At 53.2% G+C, this 14,458-nt stretch overlaps 1 protein-coding gene across 4 annotated transcripts in view; it reads left to right on the forward strand.

Annotated features, from left to right (window-relative positions):
* MYRF (myelin regulatory factor) overlaps positions 1-12,759 on the forward strand; it is a 107,549-nt gene extending 94,790 nt beyond the window's left edge. For all 4 annotated transcript variants that reach the window (XM_074998039.1, XM_074998041.1, XM_074998042.1 and 1 more), the window contains 7 exons: positions 3-170; positions 1,329-1,622; positions 3,198-3,285; positions 3,810-3,884; positions 4,629-4,731; positions 6,271-6,357; positions 6,856-12,759. In XM_074998039.1, coding sequence (XP_074854140.1) covers positions 3-170; positions 1,329-1,622; positions 3,198-3,285; positions 3,810-3,884; positions 4,629-4,731; positions 6,271-6,357; positions 6,856-6,942 — 902 coding nt within the window. In that variant the 3' untranslated portion in view covers positions 6,943-12,759. The remainder of the gene's footprint in view (positions 1-2; positions 171-1,328; positions 1,623-3,197; positions 3,286-3,809; positions 3,885-4,628; positions 4,732-6,270; positions 6,358-6,855) is intronic.
* Positions 12,760-14,458: the final 1,699 nt, after the last annotated feature.

The following is a 14,458-nucleotide window of genomic DNA, read 5'->3' on the forward strand; positions in this document are numbered from 1 at the left end:
AGTGACAGGGAACACACCAGTCCCTGCCTATGGCTTGCCCAGCCCCAGCATAGAGGTGTGTTTGAGCCCTCCGTGTTTCTCCACGTGCTGTTCTGCTGCTCCCACCAATGGCTCTGCTGCTGCTGCTGCTGCCTCGGCGAGCAGCCCCACCCCTGCCCCTAACCGCACAGGTAAGGCCCAGCCCACCTGGGACACGCCGAGACCTGAAGCAAACGTCCTCTCTGGACTCTGCCTAGGCCTAGCACTGCTGGGAGGTGCGCCCCTGCCCGTGAGCTGCCTGCCCTCCTTGCCCACCCATGTAGGAACTGCTACCCCTGCACTTGGGAAGGAAGAATCCCAAGCACTGTTAGAGGCTGGGGACTGAGTGACTAAGTGGCAGTGCAGCAGAGAGGGACCTGGGGATTACAGTGGATGAGAGGCTGGATAGGAGTCCGTCGTGTGCCTTCATAGCCACGAAGGCTGATGGAATATCGGGGCGCATTAGGAGAAGCGTTTCCAGCAGATCTAGAGAAGTGATTGTTCCCCTTTATTCAGCACTGGTGAGGCCACAGCTGGAGCATTGCGTCCAGTTCTGGGCCCCCAGTACGGAAAGGAGGTGGGTGCATTGAAGAGGATGCAGTGGAGGACAGTGAAAATGACCAGGGAACTGGAGCCCACCCTAGGAGGGGAGGCTGAGAGATTTGGGCTTATTTAGTTTTCAGAGGACCAAGAGGCGATTTGATCTCAGCCTCCAGCTTCCTGAAGGTGGGTTCTAAAGAAGGTGGAAAGAGGCTGTTCTCAGTAATGATGGCAGAACAAGGAGCAGTGGTCTCAAGTGGTGGGTGTGGGAGGTCTAGGTTGGATATTAGGAAAAACTACTTCACTCGGGGTGGCGGGGGCGGGGGCGGGGGCGAAGCACTGGAATGCGTTACCCAGGGGGATGGTGGAATCTCCATCCCTAGGGGGTTTTAAGTCCCATCTTGACAACCTCCTGGCTGGGATGATTTAGTTGGGGTTGGTTCTGCTTTGGGCAGGGGACTGAACTTGATGACCTACTGAGGTCCCTTCCAGCCCTGGGATTCTGTGGTTATCTGGAGGAGGGGGTCGCCAGGGGCAGGTGGGACAGATGAACAGGAGATGGTTGCTCTGCCTGTCTCTCGTAAGAAGCTGCTGCCTACCAGCCTCAGTTTCTTCCTCAGCGATGACTTGATGGTGCGTCTGCTCAGAGAAGCACCTGGGGTCAGAGGCCCCAGCCATGGTGGGGTCCATCCAGCAGTCCCCTCATGGCTGGGGCAGCGTGGCTCTGCCGTGCTTGGTCTCTGATCCCTCCTTTTGCCTTTTATCCCCAGATCAGCTCCTCACTTCCCTGCTGCCGGTGACGAATATCAAAGCCAAATCGAGGGGGCTGATGGGGAAGGTGACCTCCCACACCAAGTGGCCAAAGATCCCGGAGCAGTCACAGGTCTTCGGCAGCCCCAACGCCAGCCCCTCCTCCCCCTTCAGCCACCTTCAGAGCAAATCCAAATACAGCTCCAACCTCTCGCTGTCGCGAAACAGCTTCCCGCTGGGGCAGGCCCGGCAGCCGCGCAGCATCACCCAGCCCATCAGCCAGCCGCCCGGCCCCACAGGCACGGGGCAGGATGGTAAGTGCAGTCTGAGTGGCTACACGCACGCGCGCACGCGCACACACACGAGTCTCTCTCTCTCTCTCTCTCTCTCTCTCTCTCTCTCTCTCTCTTTGTGCCGTACCTGGAGCCCAGCCTGTGTCCCTTCCCCCACATGGCAGCCAAACCCAGATCGCCTCTTTCACCGTAGCTGGGCAATCCTATAGCTCTCTCATTTCCCTCCCAGCTCACCCCACGGCCAGGCGAGCACTCTCCCCTGGGGGGGGCCCTGGTGTCCATCACTTCCTGCCTGGAAGGAGCATCTTTGGCTGGGTCACCACCAACCTGGTGACTGGCCCTAACTCCGGGCCTGAAGAACATATTTTTTATTATAAATACCTGACTCTCTCGTCAGGGCCCCCGTGTACATTTCGCCGGGCTTGTCACCACGAGTCCTGCAGAGATCTCTCCTGCCACCTTCAGTGAGCTGTGTGCAGTCAACCCAGCAGGCCCCTGTAAAACCTTCTGCTCCTGTGGGCCTTCTGCTCAATGGTCTCAAGGGTTCCCTGGGTCACAGGGAGGTGTCCCCCCCCGCTCCCAGTTGCCCAGGGCTGGTGGCTCTCCCTGCTTGGCCCCAGCTTGCTCTGTCTGCCAAACCAAGGACAGGGGAGAGAAATTCCAGCACCAGAGCCCAAGTCATAGCTGCTTCCAGAACTGGCTTGGAGGTAACAGTACCTGCCTGTCTCCCCCAGTGGTGTCCCTGGAGGGCGAGTTCAGTACCCAGATGTAGCCCTCCCCCAGCCAGTGGCACTCGGTGTAGCTCTGGCTCCTCAGGGCTGTAAAGCCGAGCGGGGCGGATGGCCCAGTGCGCACACCCTGCCAGGGCTGTGGGCCCCCTTTTTGGAATGAGCAGCGGTGGTGAGGCTGAGAGACCTGCGTGAGTCCAGCCCAGAGAGGGGCAACAGCCACTCTACGTCCCAGCTGGCCAAGGAGTTAGGGTAGAGCTTGGGGGGCTCCATCTCCGAGGCAGCGTTCCCTCTAATCCCTTCCCATCCGGGGTGGAAGAGACCTTGTTCTGTGCACCGAGGCCTGCGCCGTGTGCACCGCCAGGAGAAACAAGCCTGGCTGTGGGCGGTCTGCCAAGCAGCTGGGCGGCATGGGAATCTCGCCTGAGCAGCCGCCCAAGCACCCAGCGTGCAGGGAGTGCTGCTCTGAAAGCCCCAGCCTGAGTCAAGCCTCGTAAATACGCTCGTAGGTGCCCAAAGCCAGTGACTTTATTACCAGTGCCCCAGCTGCCATTGGAGTCTGCAAGTTGCCGGTGCTCTGAAAATCAGGCCAGGTGATGCAGGAGGGAAGTTGAGTTTGAAACCCTTGCCCCTTGCCCCAAGGCTGAGCATGGGGAAGTACTGTCTGTGGGAGATCGAGTGGGCAGTGCACTTACCCTGCCCTGGGGAGAACTAACCAGGGGGATGTCGGGGAGCCTGTGGAAAGCTGGCAGCACTGCACCAGTGGGGCTGGGGGAAGGGAGCGTCCCACGGAGCAGTGAAGTCCCAGCTCCAACTATTCTGACTCTCCACACAGAAAAGTTTGCAGTAACCTCTCCCCACTCTGCAGGGCCAGACACTGTGCTCCACTCCATACGGATTGTGGAAAACGACATGGCCATCACACCGCAGTACTGTGCAGCCAGCGACACGTGTAGGTGAGTGACAGGCAGGGCCTGGCCCTCACAGCTCCTGCAGCCTGAAACCCTCTGGTTACCCATAGGGCAGGGACAGCAACTCCGTCTTACCCCATGCTGCCCAGCTGGCCTACCACTGCCCTGTATAGGCTACCCCGGCTCCGGCTCCATCCCCATGGCAGTCCTGGGCCAAGTGGGGGGCCGTGCTGTGGGCTGCAACAATGATTGTGGTGTGTTCGCCTGACCCAGTGGGAAAGGGACCAGGACATCACCAGCTTGTTTCACGCACGCCCTCAGTCACCTAACGACTCCAGTGATGTAGGCCACGTTTGGAGGTTCCTCCTGGATCCTCTGCCCATCGCCCAGACAGGCCGTGTGCCGGCGATGAACAGCTCCATCTCACATCACTGACCCCAGGAGCTAAATGACCCATGCTCCGTTCTCCGCTGCCCCCCCAAGGAAGCCGCAGAGCCTGGGTGGGGCAGGGAACCCAGTGCCGGTTGTGCTGAAGGTTCTCTGAAGTACTGAGCTCTCTGTGTCCGCAGGAGAGGAAACGTCACCTACCGCATCCCCATCAGCCCCTCCACAGCAGTGAGCACCAACCTGACCTTGGAGATGAAGTGAGTGGAAACGCTTGTCTGCGGCTGGCAATGGAGGGCCAGGGCTGCGGCGGGTGGCAGGGTGACAGTGAGCAGGAAGTGTGGGGAGGAGTGGGCTTGGGGGTGAAGGATGGGAAGGGAGATATTGCGGGGTGGGGAATGGTGGGAAGGGAGGGGAGGAGCAGGCTGGGGGAAGAGCAGAGTTGTTGGGGGGAGTGGGCTGGGGGCACGGTGGGAAGGGGAGGGGCGTGGGGGGAGGAGCAGGCTGGGGGAATGGCAGGGGGGGAGGAGGAGTGAGTGGGCAGGGGAGGGGCGTGAGGGGGAGGAGTGGGCTGGGGGAATGGTGGGAATGGGAGGGGTGTGAGGGGGAGGAGGGGAGGGACATGAGGAGGAGGGTTAGGCGGGGGAACAGCAGGAAGGGGAGGGGCATGAGGGGGAGGAGTGGGGTGGGGGGGTGGGGAGTGTGGGGGGAGAAGGAGGGGCAGGCTGGGGGAACAGTGGGAAGGGGAGGGGCGTGAGGGGGAGGGGGAGATGTGGCGTGGGGGGCTGGGGGAACTGCAGGCAGAGGAGTAGGGGCGTGAGGAGGAGGATGGGGCTGGAGGAACAGTGTTGGGGGAGCAGGCTCTGGGAGTAACTAAGCTGTGGGTGGGCTGCCCAGGGTAATACGCAGTTTTGGGGTGGCCGGATGGTGCGTCAATCCGGTGGGGTTCTGTTTGAGGGGCCGGTCTGCTCTCCAGGTCCTAGCCAGAGCTCTCCTCTCTGCAGCGCCTCCTCTGCTGTGTCCATCTACCTTTGCGGCCTTGAGTCCAGTGACCCATGTCAGAGCATGGTGCATGTGGACAGCTCCACCAATACCACAGGCATCCAGGTAGGAGACAGACCCCACCAAAGGACAGCCAGATTCTGAGATGCCCCCTTCCCTCACATCCCCCTTCCTGAGGAGCAACATGAGTGCAAGGGACAAACTGTGGCCACCTTTACCTTCAAGTTGAGCAGCCGGGGCGTAGTGCAGAGGGGGTCTGAGAAGGGAAAGGCCCAGCTGAGCCACTGGGGTGACAAACTGTGGCTTTGTGCAACTGAAGTCGGTCCGACACCCAGAGCTGTTGTGTGACCTCCAGGACTGTTCGGAAACAGCCTGACTGGGTCCATGAGCCTCAGCACCTGGGCTGAGCTGTGCCCGGAGGAAAGGTGGAAGGAGGCACGACTCTGTTAGCTCCTGATTTCTCTGCCTGTGGATGTAGAAGCTGCTAGATTCAGTGAGCTTTCCTGGCAGGGTCTGCCCAAAAAGCTGTGCTGGTCTCCTCACAGGTGGTGACAGGTGGCAGTGGCTGCCTCTGTGGTAGGGTCCATGTCTCAAAGGCCACAGCCCAAGCTGCCTTAACTCCCTGGCCTCCAGCTAGACCTTTCTGAGAGACTTTGACACCCACCCCCGCCCTGGCCTTTGGTCCCAACACAGATGACTGCGACATCTGTGCCTACCTTACATGAAACCCTGGCGGTGTTTCAGGTTCCTCCAGCTGCGGTACCTGTTTGTCTCTGGCCCCACAGAGGCATCTTTGCCTTTGATACAAGCCTATGAATGTGACTATCAGTGGGGCCGCTGTGCTCTGTGGAATGACAGACCCAATTCCAAAGCAGGATGGACGGACAGACACACACACACTCTCTCTCTCTCTCTCTCTTCTGGGGCACTTCTTGATCATTGTAATTTACTCGATCTCTCTGAAATGCCCTCTGCTCTCTTCCCTCAACCCCCTCTGCACAGGTCCACGTGCTTTGGTTTGCATTAGCTTCCGTTAGCTCCTGCTGCCTGGGCCTAACATCTTCTGTTCCCTCAGACCCACCCACCTCTGCGTCACCAATAGCTAACGAGCCCCGGCCTGGTTAGTGGCACCACGGCTTGTGTTGGCATCAGCTGTTCCCTTTAAACCAGTGGCTCAGGATAGCGAGCCATGCTGGCTTCTGAATTTTTCGCAGCATTGTCCCACATTCTCATTAAGATTCAGATCCCCAGCCAGAGATTTATAATCCAGATCTGCAGCTTTAGGTTTACACCATTCAAACCCATCTCCTTATCCATCACTTCCGTGGCATGCTGGCTGGGAGCCAGCCCCTCTGCCAACAGATGGCTGTAGTCAGCCAGCTTCCCAGTTGGCTGCATTTCCCCAAGTGCCTTAGCAGGAGCTGGAGTTCCCCCTCAGCCATCCAGTTCCAGCACTGGGCACTGCAACCCTGAACAGGCAGAGAAGGACCTCAGTCCCTTCCCAGATTTGCAGATTTGAGCCTCAGAGAAGCTGAGTGAGTGGAGCAGGCCAGTTCACCTTGGAGCATCACTGCCCACCCAAGGGATGAATTGCTTAATGCCCAGTGGTAATGGGTTCTCTGTCTCACCCCTGCCCCATTCTAGCCTCTTCTCCAGGAAGTGACACATCGTTGGCCTGTGGTGTTGCTGTCTTTCCAGAAATTCACGTACCACTTCCGAGTCACCCAGCCTGTAAGTATGAGACCTGCTGTGTCCTCTGTGCCACCCAGGGCAGAGCTGCTAGGAAACGGGATCGGGGGGCAGTCCCAACACGGAACGACTCGCAGGGATCAGGCTCCAGGGCCTCATTCCTATCACCTTCCCCACCCCCGGGGAGGAGGGCTGTGAGGATTCCAGAATTCTGTTCCTGCCCCCACACACATGTAAATCGTGACTCGATTCCCCTTCTACATGGAAGAGCACGTTGCAGGAGGAGGGGAAGCTCGTGGGGGTGAGTGGCCTGGACTTTCCAAGTCACCCAGTGCAAGGCTGGGTTTTGGCAGGGGAATGCCAACCAGGAGGTCTCTGCTCCTACAGGCGGTGATTGTTCTGTTTTTAAACACCTGGGGGGTGATGGGATCCACACGCAAATCTAACTCCACTTCCTCCACCTGCACGTAAGTGGGTTAGTGGCTGGCTCCTGCTCTGCCTGGGGAGGTTTCTCACGACAGCTATCTCTCGCTCTCGCAGGGGCAAACCAACTGTAGCACCACCCCGGAGCACATGGGACACCTCTTCACTGACTATTATTTTCAGTTTTACTGGCTCTGTGCATGAGTGTTGGCAGCACCAGTGCCCTCTGCCAGGAGAGAGGAAGGGGACTGTGAAACCTATCCAATTGCCATATGCCTTCCTCTATAAACCTCCACGCCCCCTCCTGCTCCTGCCTCCCCCTCAGAGCTCTGAGCTACTCCGGTTCTGTCCTGGGGACGATAGAGACACTGAAGTGCACCACAAGGAATACAGAGGACCTCTGCCAGGAGCAACGCCACCAGCCCCAGGGATCTACTGGACATGCCAACCAAACAGCATAGCCTACAATCCTGGGATGCCCTGGGCAACTCTGTGGCTCTCTCCCTTCTGGGGACGTGGTACCCTTCTCCCTCCCTCTCTCTACAACACTGGATTTGAAAGTGTTACACTGGATCACACATGGACAGGCTTGTCCCAACTTCCTCCCAGGCCCTGGGACTTCGGCCTGGCTGGGAACCCCAGGCTGAGAGGCCGGTCTGTTCTAATGGCAACGCAGCAGCTCTGCAACACTGGAATTTCCTGTCAAGACTGGAGCGCTTGTCAATGCTGAAACACTGGAATTCTGCCTGGAAAGGAGGGCTCCGCCCGGACACACTGCGAGTCATACACTGGAGGTGCTGTTCTTTCTAGTTGGCCACTGGCCACTTTCCTGCATCCCTGTTCTGTGGGATTCCTGGTGACACTGGGATGCTCTGCATGGACAGCCAGCGAGAAACCCTTTCCTCCCTGCCTCATTTCCTATACTCCATGCAGACCAGGCCTGCACAGATGAACTGAAACCCCCCCACAAAACACCCCTAGTCACCCCAGGCCTAGGTGACTGCTTGCTCCTGATTCCCCACCCCCATCTTCAGGAGGTGGAGAAGAGGCACTCCCCCCCCCCCACCCCAATACATCTACCTAAGGGGCCCGTTTATTGCTCTACCCCATACTTCCATGGTCAGGGTGGGGACTGTCTCTGTGACTCTAGCTAGAGCTGGCTGGTCCCAGGACAGCCTGGAAGGCCAGATTCACCCTGCCTGCTCCTGCTCAGGGGTTCTAAAGGAAGACCACTCCCGCAGACTGTTCTGAAACATGGGAGTAAGATTTCTGGAGACCCAGGTGACTAGTTTCACTGCACTTACTGGTGAATGAAGCTTTGTTCCCACCTGGTCTCTGCCAGGCAAGGTAGCCCACTATGGCTTCCCCCGAGGAGGGGAGGGGCAGGTGACTCAGGGCCTGGCTTCCCTGGCCCACCGGGTAAGTTGTTGAGTGTATTATGGCTTTGTTACTGTTACAAGATTTTAACTTGCTAAACTACTGAATTTTTTAAAGCAGTATAAAAACTGCCTCTTAATTCTGTCCTTACTGATCTATTTGTGTCTTACATAGGAAACCAAAGGGGGCAAGGGCCAAGCCCCAGCCTGACAGCTATATTGGTGCTGGGGGAGCTAGGACATGTCAGACTTTGGCAGCTCTTGCATGTGGGTCTTTCTCCCACTCTACCCCCTCTCACTGACAGTGAAGGAAACTTCTGCAGTTGGAATCCATGCCCCAGTGCAGTAAGAGTGGCAGCACGGAAGGGCAGCCAGAGGAGTAAGCAAAGCAGCTGGGGAGAAAACCACTCCACAATGCTGAACCAAAGCACACATCTGGCTCCAAAGGCATGAGTGATTTCCCCTCAACAAAGGGCAATCACGTGATGCAGGCAGCTTTTATCAAACCGGGGCTGGGCCGTGGTGGCCAGGTCCCACTGCATTATGGTAGCAACTGTGACTCTGTCCAGCTCGCAGTGGGAACAAATACAACAGTCACTGGATTCCTGATACCAGGAGCTGTCTTGAGACGGCAGAGCAGGGTATAGTCATGCCCCAGGTGTAAGGAACATATGGCTGCAATTACCTTAATTTCCCAGCAGCTGGCACTGTTGCCCCCCAGCAAAACAGCAAGGAATACTCTTTTTTTTTTTTTTTTAAAAGTCAAATACAGGTGGCTTCTGTAATGCCTCTTGGGGCCTACGCTTACCTCCTTGTTTTGGGTGGTACATAGCAAATGTAACTCCCAATTGTCTCAGTGCCTGCCCCACACAGGTGAAATATCTGCAACTCTTGCTGATCTCTATGAGAACTAGAGATTTGGTTCCTGTAAGGATTAATCCCTTTCTTTGACTGTGTGGTTTCAGGCCCGCCCTGTACCCATTAACAGAGCATGCTTACCTGTGTAGGTAATAAGCATCAGAGAGGGGGCCGTGTTAGTCTGTAGCTTCGAGAACAACAAGAAGTCCTGTGGCACTTTATAGACTAACAGATGTTTTGGAGCATAAACTTCCGTGGGCAAAAACCCGCTTCGTCAGATGCATGGGGGAAGTGGTTTCAGAGGGGTATGAGGTCCTGTGATGATGTCACTGGTGTAGATATGTGAGCAGAGTTGGCAGTGAGGACCGTTGCAGGGGCTGGTACTAGGCCTAGAGCCACTGGTTGGTGATTTGTAGTGGCTGGTGATGATTTGTTTAAGGTTGGCAGGCTGTCTGTAGGCGAGGAACTTGCTCACGTATCTACAACAGTGACCATCACAGGACCTGACACCAACCATATCATCAGGGGCTCCTTTATCTGCACATCTACTAATAGAATATATGCCATCATGTGCCAGCAATGCCCCACTGCAATTTACATTGGCCAAACTGGACAGTCTCTACGTAAAAGAATAAATGGACATAAATCAGACATCAGGATCGGTAATGTACAGAAGCCTGTGGGGGAACACTTCAATCTCCCTGGACACTCAGTAGCAGATTTAACGGTGGCAGTCCTGAAACAAAGAAATTTCAAAAATCCAATGCAGAGAGAAATCTCTGAGCTGCAATTTATTTGCAAATTTGACTCCGTTAACCATGGATTAAACAGAGACTGAGAGTGGCTCACAACTTACACAGGCAGCTTCTCTGCCTTGGGTGTTAAGATCTCCCCATTAAACTCTGACTGGCTTATATCCCCGTCTGATCTGACTTGTTTTTTCCCTCTTTTGATACCTACTATTGATAATGGGCCACTTCCACCTTGCTGAATAGACCTAGTCAGCTCTGGCCCTCCCTTTTTCTGGGACCCCATTCTTTAAATACCCCTCTGAAATCACCACTCCCCACTCATGCATCTGATGAAGCGGGTCTTTGCCCACAAAAGCTTATGCTCCAAAATATCTGTTAGTCTATAAGGTGCCACAAGACTTCTGTGTAGGTAATCTACCGATTAAAATTAACTGGCCACAGAGAATGAGGACTGAGTGCCCAGCGAGTGAGAGTGTTGATAGGGTAGGTTTTCTGTGCCACACAAGCCGCTTAATATGAGAGGACAGAGGGCCAGTGGCCTGGTGGTCCCTGAGTCTGAAGCAGCCACAACTCCAGTCTCAGTAGGACTCTGCATGCCTGCCAGCAATTTACAAGGAAATCCTCCATGGCTGCTCTTTGCAGAGGACACTTTTTACATTACTTCCTTCCCTCTCACCCTCAACTATCATTTGCCCTGAACTTTGCTCTGGCTTTAAGCTGGGAAACTATTTTAGTAGCAGCTTTTTTCCTTCACTGAGCAGTCAGTGGCCCCAGTTTTGCAAACTCTGATCAGTAAGTGAGCTTGCAGATTTTGCTGGGACTGCTCACATAAAGAGCAGCACTATCAGGCCTGCTCTGGTTTTCTCTTGTTGATAGAGCTGGCCTTACTCCAGATGAAATCACCACCCGCTTGCCTGCAATCACCATCCTATAAGCCCCGACCCACTGGTGTTCTCAGGTGTAGTGGCCGTGGACCTTTCCAGTTGCCTTTCATATAATTACAGAGGACACATTTCACTGGGTTGCAGTCACTGGAGGTTAATAATGGTGGTGGTAGGTTGTGGCCCTGAAGTGAGAGAGGGAGTATTTCAGGTAGCCTCCTGATGCTTAAGCAGAGGGTCAGGATCACTGCTTCTACCTACAGCCTGCAATAACACCTAGCTCCTTTTCCTGCCAACACACATGCACAGCACATGCTGTGAGCTTTGAAGATGATGGCTGCTTCATTTCTCACCTCCTTTCCAAAAAAGGAAGAGAATACTTAAACTAGAGGCCTGTCTTACAACTATTTTAAAGCAAGGTGGTAGTGGTTATACCTTAGACATTTACAAGCTACAGTAGGATTGGACTCAGAATGTACTCTCAGAAAAACTTTCTGCTTTTATTGGGCTTTTCAGTAGAGCTCTGCAAATCCATGGATATCCGCTTTATATCTGGAGATGCAGATATGGATGTGGATATCTGTGGCTCATTTTTGCGGATGAGTAAAAATTCTGTATCCATGCAGGGCTTTACTTTTCATCTCAATACTCTGCAAACTACACACACAGGTCATGTCAGCCAAACCATAAAGTACCTCTGCAAAACAGGAACCAAATTTGCACAGGAGGATTGTAATTATTAGGAAATGAAATGGCCACATGATGGCACCAGAACCCCCAGGAACACCTGGGCAACCAGGCTACTTAGAGACAGCTTCCTAAAGAGGTCTCTACTCTACTCACCTATAATTAAAGGTTTTCTCCCCAACCCCTTCCCAAAATAATAGCAGGAAAAGTTAAGTTTTTCCCTGTGTGAGAGGGAGAGAGCTCTGAGCCAGTGTTTCCAGCCTCACAGGCAGAGAGCTCCCCTTTCTCTCTGCATCTGGAACATGAAGCTCCATCTCTCTAGACGTTTTAAGAAGGAAGGATGACAAGTGTGAACATGGAGTCACTTTCTAATCTTCAGCTGTTTAGGAGAATTTGTTTCAAAAGCAAATTCCTGTATTCTTTCTCTTTTGCCCTCTTTCTAAAGCTTAAAGCCTGTAAATAAAGCCTGCAGCACCCCTGCGAGGATTAAGGAAAAATAAAGCACTAATTTGGTTTAAATGTTGCTGTCACAGCTTTAATCACTGTATATTGCCAGCAAGTTTGTAGAGTTGCATTCTGAGCAGATATTAATGATTATTGGTTTTTATTTGCTCGGGGAGGGAGGGGGCTTAGCACTGCTTCCTTCCTTTCTTTCTGATTTGTATTTATATTTCACGGAATTTTTGGGGTGTTAGGTCTCAGGACTCCCCCACTTTTTTGTTCAGCTTATCTAGACTTTGTTTTATGCCAGAGGTAAATATACCTATATAAATAAATATATAAATACTGCTTTGTATTCAAGTTTGGCTCCTTGGCTGCTTTCCTGCACCAGTGGGAAGAGAGTTATTTCTTAATGTGATTGTTTATAAGTTGTCCCTTTCACACAATTGAGGCCTGAGACCAGAATGAGTAAATGCTACGAGTTCACCAGCCAGCTTGACTTGCCCAGACCGAAGAGGATCACATGTGGGCAAGTTAAATGCCAAGCTGTGTCCATGTGCTTGGCCTTGGATTGCATTTTAAACTGCTCTTAAGGATGGGTATAAAATGGAGCTTTCCACTTACGCTCTGGCATTGACAGAGAGCAGGATGTAGAGCAAGGGAAAGGAGAATTTTCTTGTGGCCTGCCATCTGAAAAACAGATGAACCTAAGCTACATTGTGAAGAGCTTTACAGTGTGAACAGATGCACTGTTGGCATAGTGACTCCAAGACACGTCACGCTGTGTATTTGTGTGCTCCCAATTTGCAGAGCAGTGCTACACCATGCCTGTAAGACCTGTAAGCATTATTCCTCCTTTTGTAGGCAGGACGATGAATCATTGGTTATCCCACAGCCACATGACGAGGCAAAGTCAAGATTATAATACTGCACACTTTCAATATTCATTTACGGAGTGCATGGCTGATGCCCACCGCAGTGGCAGGAGCTGGAGTCTCTATCCCAGAACCTGTAGCAGTTTTACTGCCAAACTTAAATGTATGTTCGTTTGTATAAGCTGCTCTCCCTCTGTTTTATTGGTTTTGAATCAAAGGCTCCCCTTGATAGGGCCCGTTTGGTGCTGCAGGCAGAGGAGACTCAGCAGGAGCATTGTGACTCAGTTCCCTCTGATGTTGTCTTTGTCTCCCTCCGGCAACGCTAGCCCCAATCCAACTCCTAGCCCTGCTGCCTTCCTTAGTCATATCTCCCCGGGCAGTGCCTATTTGGTACTCTGGCCAAAGTCCTCTGCCAGTAGCACCACACAGGAATCACCTGGAAGAACTACACCAGTTGTGAGTGGGCAAAGGTAAATGAACTTGCCTGAGCCAGGCATAGTGTGGACAGAGCCACAGCACAGATCTTCAGCCTTCCTCCTACTCCACAAATGCAGCCCCTGCTATTCCAGTCCCAAACCCCTGCGTTCCTTCAGCTCTGCCAAAGAACCTCAGTGCTGGCCAGCAGAGAAATGCCATTACCTGACAAGTTAGTCCACGTTTCCCTCGCCAATAACACATTCTCTTAGATCTCTATTCCCTACACAAGCATCAATGAGCACAACCGCCGCTAGGCAGGTATTCCCACTTCACAAATGAGGATGCAGGTACTGATCAAAAAGTGGCATAGTGACAGGGTGGGAGGGATTAAAGAGCGGTGGATCTTGGAAGAGCCATAAAGAATGGAGAAGAACAGATTAGAAGAGCCAAGCCTGGGAAGGTGGACAGACCTCTGACCTCCTAGAGAAAAGCACAGCAGAGAATCAAGCTGTGTTCTGTGAACACAGGAGGTTTAGACAGTGGCTGAAAAGAGCCTGGTACAGGACAGCAATTGGGGTTGTTCATGATTTCTCATAATTTAGTTTCCTATTTCATATCCTGAGAACTTGGACTAGAAGCTCAACACAAAGGCAGACCCCCACTGAGATTATAAACTCCCTTCAGAAGCTGGACCAGTACAGGAAGTAGCCCATGGAAAAAGGAAGGGGTCTAAGATGACAGACTTTAACCACTTGCTACCTGGCTCCTGAAAAACTACTGAGCTTTGATCTGGGTCACCAGCATGGTGAGATGTACTGAGGTTCTGCTTCAGCTTTTGGGGAAGGGGTGCTATTTTATACTGCATCAATTCTCCACAGAATCACAGTCTATTTAAACACTAAGGTCTATATTTCATCTAGAGCAGTGTTTCTCAACCTTTTCTATAAAGTACCCCCCGCTTAAAAAAAAAAAAAAAAAAAGTACAATAAACCCTTGATTTCATGGATACTGATGTAATGGACTTCGGAAATAACAAGAGTCTGCCAACCTCCCCAACCCCCAAATAAATGCTGGCGACTCACCAGAGTTGCTGGGGCTGCTACAATGGTGGGGCCCTAGGTGTGACTGCTGCAGCTGGGGCCACCAGTGGCCAAGGTCCCTCTCATGAGCCTTCCGTGTTCCTGCCAGGTCCTGGATAGAGCGTGCTCTAGTGTGCCTTGCAAGGTGCCTCCAGTCCTGTAGATCTGGATATAACGGACTTTTGGATTTAACGGACACCCCTTCCCCTCTATTAGTCTGTTAAATCCAGGGTTTACTGTACCTCCAGTACCTACAATGTCCAGACACACCAGTTTTTTCTACCATTCCAACACATTTGTTCTACTGTATCAGAGCACGTTGTACTCCAGTGTAGCGTTCCTAGTATGTTTAGT

Source organism: Carettochelys insculpta, chromosome 6 (genome assembly GCF_033958435.1).
Source record: "Carettochelys insculpta isolate YL-2023 chromosome 6, ASM3395843v1, whole genome shotgun sequence".
NCBI classification, from domain to species: domain Eukaryota; kingdom Metazoa; phylum Chordata; order Testudines; family Carettochelyidae; genus Carettochelys; species Carettochelys insculpta.